The following is a 19,478-nucleotide window of genomic DNA, read 5'->3' on the forward strand; positions in this document are numbered from 1 at the left end:
TATAAATATACTAAATGCCACCGCATTGTTAACTTTAAATAGTTACTTTATGTTACTTTCACCTCAATTTAAAAAAATACACTGAGATAGCTCTTTTGGTTTTTGTTTTTCTTTGAGATAACAATGTTTACTTATCAGTTTGACAAATACCAGGAAGTTTAAAAAGGCCCTGTTCTGGGAAGGGTATACAGAGTGGGAAGATGAACCAGTTCCTTGGAAGTGTAATTTGTCAACATCTATCAAAGTTTAAAAGGCAAATATCCAGCACATCATAAGCTATGCGCAAGGTTGTTATTTGTAGGAACAAAGACTTGAAACACACCAAATTCCCATCAATAGGGGACTAAATAAATCTATCTATATAAAAGCCTAAGCGACTGTTATGACTGGTCAATGGGTCGCTATGATGTGCACTGACCACCAGGGGGCAGACGCTCAATGCAGGAGCTGCCCCCTGGTGGTCAGTGTGCTCCCACAGTGGGAGAGCTGCTCAGCTGACCGACCTGTGCTGGTGGCCCACCAGCTGGGTGGCAGCCACTCCCTCCCTCAGTAGTCTTGCAGGTCCAATCTCCAGAGAATGGGCCAGGCACCAACAGACTGGTGCCGCCAGCACCGACAGACTGGTGCCACCGGCAAAATCCCGACAGCGCCGCCGGCCTCCTGGAAGTCAGCCTCAGGCACTGTGGCCACTTCCCCTCCCTAGACACTCCACAAGAAATGATATAAAAGCGGCCACCAGGTGGCTCCTGATAACTGGCGCGAACGTCAGCAGGACGGATCCGGATCCTAGGCCGGCAAGGGCGTCCCACCGCCCAGCCCGGAGGGCCGATTGCGTCCCCCACCTGTGCCAGATGCAGGGCTCACGGCTGGCGAGCACCACTGTGGCGGTGCGAGCCTCTCCAGATCAGAACTGACTGGGCGCAGCGGGGCGGGATGAGCGGGAGCAGCAGGCAGGAGCAGCAAGTGGCATTGGATTGCTGGTTTTGACCCAATCCCCTCAGGCCATGCCGAGGGTTGCCGAGGGACTCCACCGTGCATGAATTTGTGTACCGGGCCTCTAGTTACAGTATAAAAGAATACTATGTAGCTGTAAAAAGGAATAAGATAATTCCAAATGTACTGGAATGGAATACTTTGCAAAATAAAGTTAAAAGCCAGAGGTGGAATGATGCTTATTTTACCATCTGTACACACAGGGAGTCAATCTCTCTCTTCACTCCTCCACCCCCATGATTGGGCAATATCTCTGAAGGGATACATGAAAAAATGGTACTCAGTTACCATGGGGAGGGGAACAAACTTTCTACTGTAATCTGTTGTTCTTTTTGTACCTTACACATTTTTTAAACCTTAGATATAAATTACTTTTTCCCAAAAATGAATAAATGAGATTGGATTCTACATGAAAATCTTCACAAAGCTGAATTCTTACTCTCACACCTCTTTTTTCCAGCTTCTTCTTTTTTTTAAAAAGAAAAGGTATTTATTATTTACACCACTGAAATAGTCCCGTAAGAATAATACACACCATGTTAATTTAAAAGGATCAGATTCCTTTCAAATACAAGAATTGTATAAACCAATACTGTCAACACAAAAGAGTGGTCACATTAGGTATCTGCAGGCTTAAGCATTTCAAACAATTTTTTTTTAAGCTTATGGCTAGGTATTTTCACTGAAACAGTGTTGCACTTAGGCAAGATATAGTTAGAACACACACTTTTGTTCATGCATTTTAGGGCTGAATCAGTGATATGTCTCATTTTGAAATGTATTGCCTCTGCTTTTATGACAATACTTTTAGGCATAAATGTTTCTACTTAGCCACCAAAAAGAAACATTCTTGTTCCTTATTTTTATTCTTCAATCTTATGTTTTCTATTTTTCATACTATGATATATCAGTATTACAGCTGACGTTTTGCAGTTTTACTCAAACACTGACACACATACAACCAAAGAGAAAGCTCACAATTTAGGAAATGGAACTCCCATTTGACCCTGTGATCCCACTTCTAGGAATATATCCCAAGAAACCAGAAACACCAATCAGAAAGGATATATGTACCCAGATGTTCATAGCAGCACAATTCACCATAGCTAAGATCTGGAAACAGCCTAAGTGCCCATCAGTAGATGAATGGATTAGAAAACTGTGGTACATCTACACGATGGAATACTATGCTGCTGTTAAAAAGAAGGAACTCCTACCATTTGCAACAGCATGGATGGAACTGGAGAGCATTATGCTAAGTGAAACAAGCCAGTCAATGAAGGAAAAATACCACATGATCTCACTCTTTCATGGATAATTAAGACCATTACAAACTTTTGAACAATAATAAATACAGTGGCAGAGCTGCCTCAAACTGATTGTCAGACTGCAGTGGGAAGGCCAGGGAGGGTTGGGGGACAGGAGGGAGGGGAGTAAGAGATCAACTGAAGGACTTGTATGCATCCATATAAGCATAACTAATGGACATAAGACACTGGGGGGGTAAGGGAGGGCAGGGGCTTGTCAAGGGCGGGGGGGAAAAAAAGGACATTTATGTAATACCCTTTGTAATACTTTAAGTGAAGAAAAAAAAAGAAAGCTCACAATTTAGAGATGTCAATAGTGGATGAGAAGAGAAATTGTGTCTATAACAAAAGAATTTTTTAAAAAAATGGTGATTTTAAGCATACCAAACTAGGTTCCTTACGGGGGGGGGGGGGGGGGGGAGATAGATATATATATCTATTTTGTTGTTGTTGTTTGTTTTAAAAGGAAAAGCAATAGTTTCAAGACGGAATTGGTCTTAGATTTAGTCCAACAACAACACAAATAAGCCAGGAACGTAACACATAACTTGTTTCCAAAATCTCAAAATGATATTGTTGAGTATACTACATTTCTGTCCACTTTTTTTGTGTGAGTGGGAGGAGGGGGGCACCTCAGTACTCAATCCTGGAGAAAATATTTTTCAAGAGTAACAATATATTCACACAGGGGAAAAAGAGAGAATATTTTTAGCGTATTGCTGTGATCTTCAAAAAATATAAAATTAGATTTATAAAGCACTGGAAGACCAAGTATAAGCAGTATGGTATTTGCTTCAGTGTGCAGCACTATTACAAAGATTTCTAGCATAAAAGCAAGGGTTCGTGGATCTCAAGTATCTTCAATAACTGCCAGCGTAACTTGGAACTACTGTCCTTGCTTCTTTGAGAGATATCTTTCCCAATATTTGTGATTTAGGTCCAAAAAGTCATCTAATTTTGCTATTTCCTTGAGGTACTGAGTTAATTTGAAAAGTTCTTTGTCTTTATCTCGATTTAGGTGGGCTTTTATAAAAGGCCTTATCTTTAGTCCATTCTGTGGGTTCATTAGAAAATTTCTTCCTATGTCATCAAACATAATGGTGTTCTTTTTGCTGTAAAACTCTGAAAACTTCCCCCATAAAACACCAAGAGGCTTTACATCTATTAATTCTCTCCTTGGCGTATGCACTGTCATCATAGCAGCACTGTCCAAAACGAAGGTGATCTTATAATTTGCATTTGTGCTCACTCCCAGCTCTTTCATTTTAGCTTCAATCCACTTCATATTTGTTGCAGACCAAATAACGTCATAATCCTCATATGCAGATGTTAGGAATTCACGAAGATATGGCCGCATTAATTCTACCACAGTCTCTACACAAGACCTATGGTCAAATAACGTATAATCAACGTCTATTACCAAAAGCTTTTTCCCTTCCCTGGGTGGATTCAAAATTTCCACTTTGTATTCTTTTCCTCTGCGAGAAATTTTCAGGTTTTCTTCCCTATTTTCTACTTCAACTACTTCATTTTCAATATCAAAGTCATTGACAACATCACCGTTGTCAGGAGGCGGACCTAAGACATCTCCCAAGCTCTCCTCACGAGTTCCCATCATCATGATTTTAGTATTTGGTCTCAGTTTGAGAGCTCCAAAGCTTAACATCTTTTTCTGCAGGTTTGCGCCTTTAACTTTAAGTCCAAGTAATTTCCGTCATTCTGGTAGCACTCCTGTAAGGGTCTTGAGAAACTGTTTGAGATCCAGCACAGTATCATCTTCTGAAAGTGGGGTCACTGAATATTCCTGTCCACCCCACTTTATGATGATAGGGAGAGTCATCCTTAAAACATATGTTGAGGCAACTTTTGTTCAGAAAAATACAGCCGGAGCACAGCGGGACCGTCGGCAGCGGACGCAGGAACCTTTCTCCGGTTTCTTTAGCTGTTCCTCACAAGACAGTTCCTAAGACCTGGACACTGAATACAGTCTTTCAGATGTGACCTGCCCAGGATGCAGGGTTCTGACACTCTGACTCCCACCACTGATTCCTGTGCTTTTATGAAATCACTCATTTCTTGAAAAGCTGATGAAAGCAATGGACTCCCCCTCGCTCCCACAAGGCAGTCCCAATTAAACTCACCAACTTATATACAGTCTCAGGGGACTGGCACCCCTGCACTCTACAGTCTTTGTATTCTCACAGCCTTATCAGTAGCTCTAACACACTGTTAATGTTAAACTGGCTGACGACCAAAACACCCACTACTTCCGAGAACTGCAAAAGCAGACCTCTTCTCTCTTCTTGTTGAAACACCAGTATGTCCAGAACACTCCTGAAAATTTTCCTCTCACAGGTTAGGCCAGGGGTGGGCAAACTTTTTGACTCGAGGGCCACAGTGGGTTCTTAAACTGGACCGGAGGGCCGGAACAAAAGCATGGATGGAGTGTTTGTGTGAACTAATGTAAATTCAAAGTAAACATCATTACATAAAAGGGTACGGTCTTTTTTTTTTTTTTTTTTAGTTTTATTCATTTCAAACGGGCTGGATCCGGCCCGCGGGCCGTAGTGTGCCCACGGCTGGGTTAGGCCCTGCTTTTCAGCTCAGAGATGATTCTGAATTCCATCCTAACTCATGTATTGCATAAATCAGCTCCTTTCAGCTCAGTGTCACCTATAAACTGATAACTATCTGGTCCTGTAGCTTCATCTGTATCTCTAAAATCTTGAATGATCCTCCCTCCCACCCCGATGGAGCCATCTGTTCCATCTGAATTGATAAAAGGGACAACTAGTAGTTCTGAGAATCCCCAAAAGGGCTCTAACATTTAAATTATCGGAGTTCCAGGAAGATAAGATGAAGCATTAATTTGCTGGGCAAGAAAACTAGTTCAGAGTTACAGTATATTGAAAAACAAAACCAAGTTTTTGGCAGCATCCTACATGCTTCAGTTGTCTAAACCATCATGAACCAAATTGTGTATCTCCCCCTGTCCCCTTCCCAAATGCATACACTGAAAGCCCTGATCTACATACAATACAACTGTATTTGGAGGCAGGGCCTTTGGGGAGGTAATTAAGTGAGGTCATCAGATAGGGCCCTAATCCACAGGACCAGTGTCCTTATATAAGAAGAGACACCAAACATCTCTCTCTCTGTGCACACACAGAGGAGAGGCCACATAAGGACACAGTGAAAAGGTGGCTGGCTATAAGCCAGGAAGAGAGGCCTCAGCAAAAACCAACATTGATGGCATCTTGATCTTGGATCTCTAGCCTCCAGAACTGTGAGAAAATTAATTTCTGTTATTTAAGCCACCCAATCTATGGTACCTTGTTATGGCAGCCAGAGCTGACTGCTACACATACCTCTATTTAAAAGTACTCACATTATTGGGATTCAATTAAAGAATGATAACACTGAGGACTAAGATTTTTCTCATCTACTGTATGTGATTTACTTATGTTCACCTTGGCCGCCTCAGTGCATTTGACTGGGAAGAATGTGTGTGGAATGTGGGAGTAGAAATAGAATTATGGTCGGAGAGCTGGGAAGACCTAGACCCTGTACATCATGTGCTAAAATACATTTAATAAAGCTTTATTCCAAAAGATATAAGCAGACATCACACGGAGATTATATCATACTATAGGCCTGGTGCACAAAATTCGTGCACTGGGGGTGGGGGGGGGGGGTGGGGTGTCCCTCAGCCCAGCCTGCACCCTCTCCAATTTGGAACCCCTGGGGGGACATCCCTCTCACAATCCGGGACTGCTGGCTCCTAACAACTCGCCTGACTGCCTGCCTGATTGCTCTTAACCGCTTCTGCCTGCCAGCCTGATCACCCCCTAACTGCTCCCTTGCCGGCCTGGTTGACACCTAACTGCTCCCCTGCCAGCCTGATCACCCCCTAACTGCTCCCCTGCAAGCATGATTGACACCTAACTGCTCCCCTGCTGGCCTGATTGCCCACAACTGCCCTCCCCTGCTGGCCATCTCGTGACAATGTGGGGGCAGCCATCTTGTGACATGAGGGCGTGAGGGTCAATTTGCATATTACCTCTTTATTATACAGGATGTTAGCCACACAGGTATGAAAGTGAACCTAGTATTTCATAAAGACTTCTTTTTTAATGTTTTTATTTTTGTTAGAGAGATGAAAGAAGAGAGAGAAAAAGCCCACAACCATGTGCCCTGATGGGAATTGATCCTGCGAACTTTCAGTGCACAGGATGACTCTTAACCATACTGGCTAGGGCAAAACTTTCTTTTTTTAATCTCCCAAATCAAAGAAAACTACCTTGGGGTTAAAACTCAGTTAATTAAAAAACCGAGTGACAAGAAAACCTCATTCCCCAAGGATGATGGGTAGTACTGGTTTTACTTAAGTCAGCTTACAAGCAGGTACATGAAGGTAATCAATACTAACAGAATAAAACAGATTACTTAAATGGAAAATTAAAAGTTGAAAGTTACTTTGTGCCTCAGCACACACAGGTATCCAATACTGAACTTTTATGACCCTCAGTTTCCTAATCTGTGCAATGGAGATACTAATCTCTACTTCACAGAGATGCTTGAAGGATTACATAAAATCAGTTCTGGGTAAATGTTCTTCTGGCTCAATATCAGCAATATAGCAGGAGATTAAGCTATGTGAGCTTTGTCAGTGTATATGTATGTGTATGTTTAAATTAGCTTTGAGGTAACATGATTTTAAGAATGTATATTTTATGATTTACTAACCGAGTACTCCTCCAGTCATAAGAAAAGCCTACACAGACCAAGGAAGGCTAAGGACTCAGAGAGAAAAACAAGCTGAAGGGAGAACCACTAACCTGGGGTCCACAGAGTTCACACACTTCTGTTTTCACATGACTAAAAAGTGTAAAATTACATTCCTTAATAACCTACAAGTATAGTTATGACCATCTATAGCAGCGGTTCTCAACCTGTGGGTCGTGACCCCTTTGGGGTCGAACGACCCTTTCACAGGGGTCGCCTAAGACCATTGGAAAACACATATATAATTACATATTGTTTTTGTGATTAATCACTATGCTTTAATTATGTTCAATTTGTAACAATGAAAATACATCCTGCATATCAGATATTTACATTAGGATTCATAACAGTAGCAAAATTACAGCTATGAAGTAGCAACGAAAATAATTTTATGGTTGGGGGTCACCACAACATGAGGAACTGTATTAAAGGGTCGCAGCATTAGGAAGGTCGAGAACCACTGATCTATAGTCATATGTTCATAACTAAAACCAGAACATTAATGGAGTTAGTAGAAGACTCAGACACAGTATTTAGAAGGAAGGCTGCTGGGTAGCATGTAGCAATTCTGCAGAGATAGGCCTGGGAATGCACTCATCCAGTCAACTGGACTGTAGAAACAGAGTATTGTTTTCAAAGTATCATTAGGGCTGCTGTAAAATGGTTGTAGTTTCCTAGTGCTGTTTTTTAATGTGAAATTTTTATTATTCTACCTTGGTTATTTGGTTAACCCTATGGTAAACATGAGATTTTTTAAAATCAACTGTATTTCTAGAACTAGCTTTTTTGTTGTTGTTAATCCTCACCTGAAGACATTTTTTCCATTGATTTTTAGAGAGAGTGGAAGGGAGGGGGAAAGAAAGAGAGAGAGAAACATTGATGTGAGAGAAACACATCGACTGGTTGCCTCCTGCACACCCCACACTGGGGATGGAGCCCGCAATCTGGGCATGTGCCCTTGACTGGAATCAAACCTGGGACCCTTTGGTCCTCAGGCCGACTCTGTATCCACTGAGCCAAACCGTCTAGGGCAAGACATAATGTTTTAGTTCAAATATAAATCATCTATACTCTTATGATCAAACAGATATATGCCTAATTTCCCCCAAAACCTGCTTAGGCCAGGACAATAGAACAGAGTTCTTTTGCTACCAAAAAGCAATAGATGGAATAGATGAGTTAGAATCGTATTTTTTTTCCTATTTAAATAACCAATATATCCACATGGTTTAAAATCAAACATACATAAAATAATACACCCATGCCTAACAGGTAGCCACTTTAGTTTTCTTGTGTATGCTTTCAGTTTATGCATACTACATACGAGCAAACAAATACATATGATATTAGTCCCCCCTCCCTGCCTTAATACAAAAAGTATTATACACACAGTTCTGTATTTTCCTTTTTTACGATTAATACACGTTGGAGATTTTTCTATATCAGTATATAGAGATTTTCTTCATTCTTTTTTCTTAAAAGCTACATAATTTTCCATTATATAAATATTCTTTAAACTAGGCAGTCTCTTGCTAATGAACATTTAGATTATTTCTAGTCTTTTGTTATTACAATGCCGCAATGAATAATCTTGTATATACACGTGTGCGCGTGCGCATAACCTATAGAATAAAGGCCCAGAGAGACTTAGTGCATCAAAAGTACAGGTTTTTGTGACTCTGACAAACAATGATTCTTAACTTTTTTGAGGTTCTGATCCATTCAAAAATCTGATGAATACTACAGACTTGGCCCTCCAATGATGAACAAACACCCTCACATAGATTAAGCTCTAGAGATACTGAAAAGGCTACATGATTTAGAAAGGTGTCTCAGAGCTACAATCTTAAATTTCTGAGAGTTTAGAGACGTTACCTTGGTTGATTTCAGCTGCAGAAGGCCCTAAGCTCAAGCTCTTCTTCTGCTGAGCATTTTTGGCAAGAAGTGTGTGCTTGTCATCATTCCCTGTATCCATCTCTGAAATGGTGACAGCCAGAATCCGGCAGAAATTAGCAAGCTGCTGTTGATCGAAATTGGATACCAAGGAACTCAGATTGGGGACTTCATCTAGCCGGATCATTTCCTACAGAAGACACAAATAAAACAATCCCTGTGCTCAGTGCATTAGAAATTAGATGTGCTCCTCTCTTGCATTCCCCTAAGAATGTGGCCACTTAGATTCAAATCCCAGCTCTGCAATTTACAGCTGAAGTAAATTATAGAACCTCTCTAAGTCTGTTTGCTCATTTGTCAAATGGGACTAACCTACTTCCTAGGACCAGTCTGAGGATTAAACCCTTTGAGCACCACTGTTCTTATTTTCTACCTTTGCTCATTTTACCTATTTAAACAAACAAACAAAATACCTATCACTCAAGTTTTATGAATCATAAACTGCCATTCTTGCTACAGATGGTTTCTTTTGAAGAAGTAACATATTGCAAATATAGCTGAAGGACCGTGTTTCCCCACCTACTTGCATTCCCTTCTCTCTCCCCAGAGGTAATCGTTATTTTGAACTTTGTATTTGTTATTCCCATGTTTTTATACTTATATTTCCATAAAAACATATGGTACTATTCTGCCTGTAGTGTGAATGCCATCATATACCACCTTATCAGTCAACACTGAGATTTACCTACACTGATACAAGTAGCTCTAGTTCACTTGTTTTTCATTGTTTTACTCCACAACATATATATATGAACTACAAATTTTCACTATTGAACAATGTTGCAATGAACATTCCTATAGGTGTCTCCTTCTGTATATGCACAAGTAACCAATTATCTAGAGAAAGTGATAGGCATTCTTGCCTGTTTCTTGACTTCAATAAAATTATTTCCAAAGTTTAACATTAAGTTTAATGTTTGCTGTAAGTTTTAATAGATATTAAGGAATTTTCCTTCTATTCCTAGATAAAATGAGAATTAAATTTTATAAAATGCTTTTTGTTATGTGATTATAGTACTCTCTGTGACAGAGAAATACCCAATCCAGGAGAAGTTAAGTAAATTAGTGGGAGGAAGAGTAGCAAGTATTATCTGAAAAATATAAAGATGTTTTAAAAGGAGAAAAGTTCATGTAATACACGATTTAAAGAAAAAATATTTAATTAAAAAATCTATGTATAATGGATCCATGCAGTTCAAACCTGTGTTGCTCAAGGGTCAAATGTATTTTAATTTTTATTTATTTGATGCATAACATATGGTATAAAGCATAACAAAGTGAATAGCTGCACACGCCTTTACTATCACATCTCCATGCCTCTCTGCCAGAGGCAATGACCACTATCCTGAATTTTATTACTTCTTTGCCTTTAAAAACAGTTTTATCATATGATTTATGTTTAGTTATTTCTGAGCTTTATAAAAATGATATACTATATCCAATCTTCTGCAACTGACTTCTAGCAATAATTTCTATGATTCAGTTGTGCTGTTGCCTTTAGCAACAGTTCCTTTTTTCCCACCACTTTCTAACACAGGCATACCTCGTTTTTTTGCGCTTTGCTTTATTGTACTTCACAGATGTTGCAGTTTTAACAAGTAGAAGGAAAAATTTCCACCAGCAAAAAGACGACGACTCACTTTGTGAAACTCTTGCTTTACTGCAGTGGTCTGGAACTGAACCCGCAGTACCTTGGAGTTATGCCTGTGTTCTATTGTGTGAATGGAGTACATTTATTTACCCATTCTCCTGAAGATAGATCACAGACTTGGTTTCAGTTTTTTGTTCTGTGTTTCTTGATGCACATGTGCAGTTTTTCTGGGGCAGTGGCTTACAAACCATTCTTACAATGCCCAAGATTAGAAATATCCATAATTACCCAGTAAACATACATATGTGAATGCATAGATACATGTATAAATAAGAAACAAAAACTTCTTCAAACAATACCCTTACATGATACACTTTGATCTTTTCTATTTAGCTGGCAGACCCACTGAATTGACTGTACAACCTCTTGGCTTCAGTTCAGTGTTTTCATTTCTAAGAATCACTGTTCTCGGAATGAGCTTTCCCATGAGCATGCCTGAGACTCAGGTTGCGGTACTGATGTCCTGGCCCCCAGGGCAGTGCATACCTAGGTGCTGGGTCACAGGGTATATATGCATGTTAAAGTAGAAAACAGAAGAAAGATAAAGATATTCTGCTGATATAAAACAGTATCATCACTAGAAAAGTGTGGTCAACGATATACAGTCTCACCAAATTTGCTCTATTTTCTCTAACTGTGGTCTTGATTTGCATTTCCCTAAGTATCAATGAGGTTAAGTATCTTTTCTTATACTTTTGAACCATTTGTTTCTCCTCTGTGAAATGCGTGTTCATATCATTGTCCATTTTTCTACTGAACTATTTCATTTTCTTGCCAATCTGTAAGAATTCTTGATAAATTTTGACTACCAATCCTTTGTCAGTTGCATGGGTTGCAAATACCTTTTCCCAGTTTGTGGCTTGGGTTCCTTCTTATGGTGTCTGCCTCCCTTGCAAAATGTTCCAAGATACCCATAATATCTAGCAGAACTCATCAACATTTTGGCAACACAGGAAAAGCAATTCTAGACTCCCATGCTGATACTGCCAGGAAGACTGGAAGCCCCTTCTCTCACACTGGCTGGAGCACAGTTAGTAGAAAAACAACAAAACCTTTTTATCAAAGGACACAAAGGGTCTGTCTGGGACCTGCACACATTTCCAATGTGTTCCTACAGACAATGGGCCACTTATGCATCTTCCGCTTGGGTGATAACAAACAGGACCTGAGGAAAGTACAGCGAAAAGACAGAAGTGAAAGCTGGGGACAACACAATGCACGGGGGTGCCCTTTTCCCAGCAATGCCAACGCTAGGAGGCTGCTCCTGCCTCCCGAGTAGTAAAAGAATTCTGCCAAATTGCAACCAGCATGGACGTATGGGACAAATACTGGGAAAGGAAGGAAGTTTCAGGTCCGAAGAAGCATAACACCAAAAATCTAATATAGTGGTTCTCTAACAGATGTCTATGGGTATGTTTTTAGGGTCTGGGAGATTGCAATGATAAGTTTTTAATTTAGTGCTTTCATTTCAATCATAGTTTTTTTAAAGCATATTCTGGATCATTTGAATGTACATCTTATGACCAAGTGGCCACACTTCAGTGATCATTACCTGTGTCTCCTGTGTTGGTGTCAATTAACATTAACTGTTGACAACTAATGGGAGAAAAACACAGGTAAACTTAAGTAAAAGTGAAAGTCAAAAATTACCAAGGGAAACATATCCTAATAAATGAAGGTTTCACAGCAGTTCAAATAAAGTGGTAAGAGAATGAAGTCACACAGCATGTAGCAGTAGGTATGCTAAAAAGATCTGCATTATAATAATTAGTGAGTGCGGGGCAATTTGATTTTGGCAAAGTGACATTAGCTATCACATTAAATTCATTATGTCAATCTGAACTTTTGAGTTTTATAATTACTTTGATTTCAATTTGTTTAGGTTCTATAGTCATATAAGACCCATTAGTATAAAAAGTATAACCTAATTTTTACTTGAATACAGATGTATTTAAGTAACACAAAAAAATTATTTAACACTAGGAGTACGGAAGAATTTTTCTTTTAAAAGGGTTCTGTACATTAATTAAGGTTCCAGAATCCAATCAGCTGAGACTCTCTCCCACCTGGTTACCCACCTGTCGGAGGACATACCTTTTTAACACCCAAAATATCTTCAATGAGGGTTGCTGTTTGTAAGAATGTCTTCTTACTCGTCATCAGTGTAAACAGGAAGATCACAAAGTCATTCTTTTCTGCCAAACGCTTTGTAACTCCTTCCGTCTATCACAGGGAGTAGAGAAAAGGCAGAATAAGTTATAAATATGAAAAAATATATATAAAGAGCAAGATATCCCTTCCAGACACTGGAAACACAATCCCACATTACATCTGAAATTCTTGGCTTAGGTCTTAAATCCCTAAAACAATATACAAAACACTGTGTGCAAATGCATTTTTTCTGGGAAGGGGTGTTTTCATGATAATCTTATAGGTTTGTGACCTAGCATCTGCTTGGTATCTAAATCAGGAGCTATAACTAGCATACAGTAGTCCAAGTTTTATTTAACCAGCAGTACTTTTAAAATTTTGAATGTAAACATTTTTCAGGCAAAGACGTGCCTACTCCAGGATTGTCCCAATTTGTACAAATCCCCACTCCAAAAACCAGCAACTTCAAACATTTCTTGTTTTCTGCCCAGTCCCTGAAGTACTTGTATTTTCAACTCTAAAAGCCAATCAATGATGGAGTTAATAACATCATACAGTCTTTTTTTTAATAAGGACAATTTCTTAGTGGCCTCAGCTCCAAGAATAATTGTATGTTTCCTGAAAATTAGTTTATTTTTACTTATAGCTCTGTCTGTGCCTATTTGTGCCACTAGCTTCATGTGGCTATTAAGCACTTGAAATGTGGCTAGTCTGAACTGAGGTGTGCTGAGTGTAAAAAACACCAGATTTTGAAAGGTCAGTGCAAAAAAAAATCTTGATATTTAATTTTAAGCGTATTAAAATGAACTTCACTTATTCCTATTTTTTTCTTATTAAAAAAAATTGCTACAAGGAAATTTAAAGTAACCTAAGTGGCTTACATTGTATTTCTAGTGCACAGCACTATTACAGATGCTGAGCTGTGTAAATGTTAAAACATATCTCCCTATTTGTTTTGGCTGCTAAGAAGTTTAAACCCAAATTTGCGCACCATCCATAATACAGATGATTTTATGCTCTACATTTTTATATTAGCCCATTTCTTATATGTATGTTATACCCTTAACTTATTTATCCTTTCATTCTTCTAAATTCATACTTCTAAATTTATGATTTTGCCATAACCGGTTTGGCTCAGTGGATAGAGCGTCGGCCTGTGGACTGAAAGGTTCCAGGTTCGATTCTGGTCAAGGGCATGTACCTTGGTTGCGGGCACATCCTCAGTGGGGGGTGTGCAGGAGGCAGCTGATCAATGTTTTTCTCTCATCGATGTTTCTGACTCTCTATCTCTCTCCCTTCCTCTCTGTAAAAATCAATAAAATATATTTTTTTTAAAAATAATTAAATTTATGATTTTGATAGATTTTACATACTCCTGTAAGATGCCTGAAGTCTTTTTTGAATGAGGCAAGAAATAAAATTAAATTTTCCTTTGCATTTTCATAGCATGCAGGTTTCACATCTCCAACAGCACTTGTTTCATCCTGCTATGTATTATGATTCACTGTTTACAGTTTACCAAAGAAGTTCCTAAAGACAGGTACTGTGTCTTATAAAAACTACATTTGTATACTGCTTTACAAAGTACGTTCACATCTATCATCTCATTTAGTCTTCACAACAACCCTACGATGTTAGTATGATTACTAACTGCACTCTACCATTAAGAAACTAAAGCTCAGGAGGTGAACTAGTAAGCACTAAGCTAAAGACCAGAACTCAAAATCAAGTTCTAGTACTAAGTGCTATGCTCTTTCCTTTCTACTAAACTGCTTTCTTTATTCACCATTCTTTTTCACTCACTGCTCGATGTAGTAGTGTCCTGCTAAATCGTGGGTGAGGCTTCTGGTTCTTACTTTGTCTTCCAACAAGGAAAATGAAGGAATGGGCATAAAGAGGTTAAAATGTATCTTAGAGGTCATAGACACTCTTCCAATGCTTGTCACCCTTTGACAATTGTTCAGTCTCTGCTTGGATACCTCTAGGGTTAAAGGAGTTCAGTACCTGCTGAAGTAACCATGGCTCTTAACAATTACAGTTGACCATTAAACAACACAGGAGTTATGTACAGTCAAAAACCTGTAATTACAGTCAGCCTTCTACATCCACAAATTCCCAACAGCAGTTTGAAAATATAGTTGAGTCTTGAACAACACGGGTTTGAACTGCATGGGTCATATGAAAGTGAATCTGTGCAGCCCATGTTAAGGTCAACAATACTATGAAACTCTGCCTCCCCATAATTTCCACCTGTTGGTTCTGGTTCTCAGACACACATAAAATAAGGCCAATTCCTTCAATATCTGAAGATAGCTCTCAGGCCCACCACCTCCCTTGAATCGTCCTTTCTCAAGGACTGCAGATGTGGTGGGAAGATAAATGCAGCACCAAAGGCAGGGTACTTACACACACACAGGTATTATACAGGATGCTCAAACAGTCCTTGGACATTTCATCGCTTACTGAAAGCAAAAGGGAAGTAATTGGCTATTTTTCTCATTGAAAAGACAGTATAACTGTATTAAATTTTTTGAAAATAAAAACAATTTCTCATAATCTCCTCCAAGATGATTATTTTCCTATAAGCATATCTCCCTTCAATTTTTATTTACCAAAGATTTTCATGGTGCCCATCAGAACCCACAAATCAATTTGTAGACTGCTTTTGGTTTGATACAGTAGCCATTTTCATTATGCTCCACAGTCTTCATAATTTCAGTCTATGTTGATATCGTTATTTAAAATAAGCCATATTCACCTTGTAGCTTGCTTAGAATATATCCAAGCTTTTAGTTTTAGTTTGTTTTCGTGGCTATTTAAATAGACAAAAAATAAACAATTTAAACCTTTTGATGCTTGTGTTGAATTGGGTCCTCAAGAAACATTTCCAAAACCTGAACTACTAGAATCCAAAGTATAAGAATATCGATGTCTCTTATTATAAATTTGGTTATTTATATTAGGGAAATGGCTTTTAATGCCTGGCTTATCAAGCCTAATAAAGAACTAGCTACTTACTTCTCTGTCAGTAGGAACAGAAAATAGCATAAAAAGGAAAATTAAAACTAGGAGGTGATAAAACTGAATATGAACCACGGACAAAGTGTTTTGTTTGGCATAGTTTTATTTTCAAAAACGATTTCCACTTAATCTTATGCTGCTACAATACCTCTAAAAATGCTGGGTCTCCTTCTGAGATCCCAATGGGCAGTCCTGCCAAGGTAGCTGGACCAGATGGGTTATCTGATATAATCCTGAGATAATGCAAGTGTCCTGTATCCCTTATCACTACCTTTCAACCTACTAAGGCTTTTTGATTTTTTTATTTTATGACTTTAAAGCAGGTTGGAATACCCAGACCAGTATATAGAGAACAGAAGAACCAATTTAGATAGAAAGAAAATCTGAATATGGATATTCAAAGATGAATATGAATCCTCTTAACCATCACTATACCTACAAATGAGGTCTTATATAGTATGTCATGTTGATATTATGGAGGAAACACTTTTTTATTAAAAAAATAAAGTGATGTTTATAGAAGAGCATTCATCAAATATTAAGTGATCGCTGGCTTTTAATGCCAAGCAAAGTACACTTATTCTTTTTATAAATTAAATATTGAATACTCCCAAAATATTTGTAATATGCATAAATTATGAGGAAGAATAAGACTAATACCCATATACCCACTACCGAACTTAAGAAATAATGCACCACCAAAAACATTTTTACTTTTTACTATATGCACTCCGGTAATGACTGAACTTTTTACACAGAGCATATATCACCTTTATAACAACAAAAAATGGTTTAAGACATAACATACACAGTGATCTTACTAGGTTAGGTTATTGATTACTCTCTCACTTAACTGTATATGAGAAGTAAGAATTACCAAATAGAACATAAAAACTGGACCCAAGGATTATTAGATATAATTCTTTTAGCCCAGTGGTTTTCACACTTTTTCTTTTAAAGCACCAGCCTGTATTTCTACCTAATATAAAATGAATAAATACAGCTGCTTAGTTAGGATTGGAGAGAGTACCATGCAGTTGAATCTAAGGCATGTCCTCACCATTAGAGTTAGAAAGAGAAGAAGAGAAACTCCTGGAAACCACCATCATATCAGCAGGTTGGAAAAAGGGGAAGTGGCTGACAAACATACTTACTTTTCAGTTTCTGTCCCCGGAGAGAGACTGTAGGCCTCATAAGAATTTCTACAAGGAGCTATAAAAAATATATTTTTAGATAAAATCTTCAAAATTAATTCAAAGCACAACTTATAAAACAATCTTTGCTATGCTAACTCATGGCTCAAATATCTCTAACAGTATTCCAAGAGCCTCTTATTCCCAATATAGGCAGATGGCAGTGAGGTTCAGGGAAATGAGCGCTATACCAAGAGTCTGAAATGAAAGCTTAGGTTTTAGTCCCAGCTTAACCACCTATTCCCCATGTAAACTTGGGCAGGTCAATGCCCCAACATAGCCTCTGTTTTCTCATTTAAAAAAATAGGCATATTAGATTAGGTAATCTATGAGATCCAATGTGGCTTTAATTTTCAAAAAGCTACAGAATATCACCACGATTCTTCTTTTGCTTAAAGAATTATTTGTTTTCTCTTATAAACATAAAAATAATCTCAAGGATATACCATAAAGTGTTAATACTTATTTCTACAGGGGGTAGGAATGATATGCATTCATTTTTCATTTTATATACTTTAAATACAACATATAATTTTGTTTAAACTATTTACAATAGGTATGCATTAAAAAACCCATTCTGTTGAGACAAAGAGGGAAATTTACAACTATAAAAGGGTCAATCCAGCAGGAGGATATAACAATTATAAACAAAGATGCACTTAATAACAGAGCCTCAAAATAAATGAAGCAAAAGCTGACAGAATTGAAGGAAACAAACAATTCAAAAATAATTGTTGAACACTTCAATACCCCACTTTCAATAATAGACAACTGGGCAACAGCAAAGAAATAGAAGACTTAAAGACAATAAACCAATTACAGGGGGTTTGGCAAGAATAAAGCACCCTACTAAAGGTCAGTGAATGGGCAAATGACCCAAGCAAAAGCCCATATTTATGAACAAACTGAGATTCCTGGAGAACACACAAAAAAAACAACCCATAAAATCAAGAATCATTGATCCAAAGATGTCCTAAGGTGAGACAGACACCTGCTATAGAAAGACACATTTTCACTAAAAATAGGCATGAGGCTAGAGACCCACATTATTCTTTTTCTTCTCATTAACACATTGGTGTCTATTAAGTAAATTCCTTGATGAATGATACAGAGGTGAAGGGGGGGTCCCTTGAACTGACTAGTAAGTAAACAGTATAGAGCCAATGGAACTCCCGAGGAGTAGAAATTAAAGAGCAGAAATTAAAGAATAAAGTTTATGGTAAATGATGTATATACAAATGTTTAACGTTCAAGCTTTACTTTTGTAGAAAATGGCATCTCTAAGGGAAGAAAACTTTTTTGGGGGAAGGGGGTGGAAGGAGACATATGTAAGACTTTCAACAATAAAGAATTTAAATTAAAAAGATAAATGAGCCGAACTGGTTTGGCTCAGTGGATAGAGCGTCGGCCTGCGGACTCAAGGGTCCCAGGTTCGATTCCGGTCAAGGACATGTACCTTGGTTGCGGGCACATCCCCAGTAGGGAGTGTGCAGGAGGCAGCTGATCGATGTTTCTCTCTCATCGATGTTTCTCTCTATCCCTCTCCCTTCCTCTCTGTAAAAAAATCAATAAAATATGTATTTTTTTAAAAAAAGATAAATGAAATAAAATCAAAATAATATAAGAAAACTTTTAAAAAAGAAGTATAATATGATACAGCAAAGAGTAGAAATATTAAGGATACAGCCCCAGTTTTTACCAAGTATCATTCCTATACAATCAACACCCAGACCAAGACACAGAATAACCACATGAAAGCCTCCCTCATGTTCCATCCAAGTGATGGATGTAAGGGACAGATATCTAGGGGGGAAAGTAGGATCCCAGTCCCTCACTCATTACAGCAAAATAAATTTAGAATGGTGCAAAAATTTAAACATATGTGATAAAAAGTTTAAAATATTAGAAGGAAACAGAAAAGCAAGAAACAAAATTCTGAAGCCATAACTAAAAGGTAAACCTTTCTACTTTTTTGTTGTTGTTAATCCTCACCTGAGGATACTTTTTCCACTGATTTTTATTTTTATTTACTTATTTTCTTTGTTAACCCTCACCCAAGGATATTTTTCCATTGATTTTTAGGGAGAGTGACAGAGAGAGGGAAAGACAGAGAGAAACATCGATATGAGAGAAAGACAGATTGGTTGCCTCCTGCACAAGCCCTGATCAGGGCACGGGTTGGGGAGGAGCCTGCAACCAAGGTATGTATGTGCCCTTGACCTAGAATCAAACCTGGGACCCTTTGGTCCACAGGCCAATGCTCTATCTACTCAGCCAAACTGGCTAGGGCTCCACTGATTTTTAGAGAGTGGAAGGGGGGGGGGGGGGGGGAGGGAGAGAGAGAAACATCAATATGAGAGACACACTGAGTGGTTACCTCCCACATGTGCCCCGACTAGGGGCCAGGGATGAAACTGCAACCCA

The 19,478-nt window shown here is 38.4% G+C and overlaps 1 protein-coding gene and 1 pseudogene across 1 annotated transcript in view; both read right to left on the minus strand.

Annotated features, from left to right (window-relative positions):
- LOC139013836 (ER degradation-enhancing alpha-mannosidase-like protein 2) overlaps positions 1-19,478 on the minus strand; it is a 148,011-nt gene that overhangs the window by 31,175 nt on the left and 97,358 nt on the right. The window contains exons 13-16 of the mRNA XM_070420194.1: positions 17,016-17,073; positions 15,247-15,302; positions 12,784-12,912; positions 8,961-9,168 (exon numbers count right to left, since the gene is read on the minus strand). Coding sequence (XP_070276295.1) covers positions 8,961-9,168; positions 12,784-12,912; positions 15,247-15,302; positions 17,016-17,073 — 451 coding nt within the window. The remainder of the gene's footprint in view (positions 1-8,960; positions 9,169-12,783; positions 12,913-15,246; positions 15,303-17,015; positions 17,074-19,478) is intronic.
- Positions 3,061-5,540, minus strand: LOC139014549 (ubiquitin-like domain-containing CTD phosphatase 1 pseudogene; annotated as a pseudogene).

The sequence above is a fragment of the Myotis yumanensis genome, unplaced genomic scaffold (genome assembly GCF_028538775.1).
Source record: "Myotis yumanensis isolate MYYU_CA2020_CCGP unplaced genomic scaffold, mMyoYum1.0.hap1 SCAF_7, whole genome shotgun sequence".
Lineage (NCBI taxonomy): Eukaryota > Metazoa > Chordata > Mammalia > Chiroptera > Vespertilionidae > Myotis > Myotis yumanensis.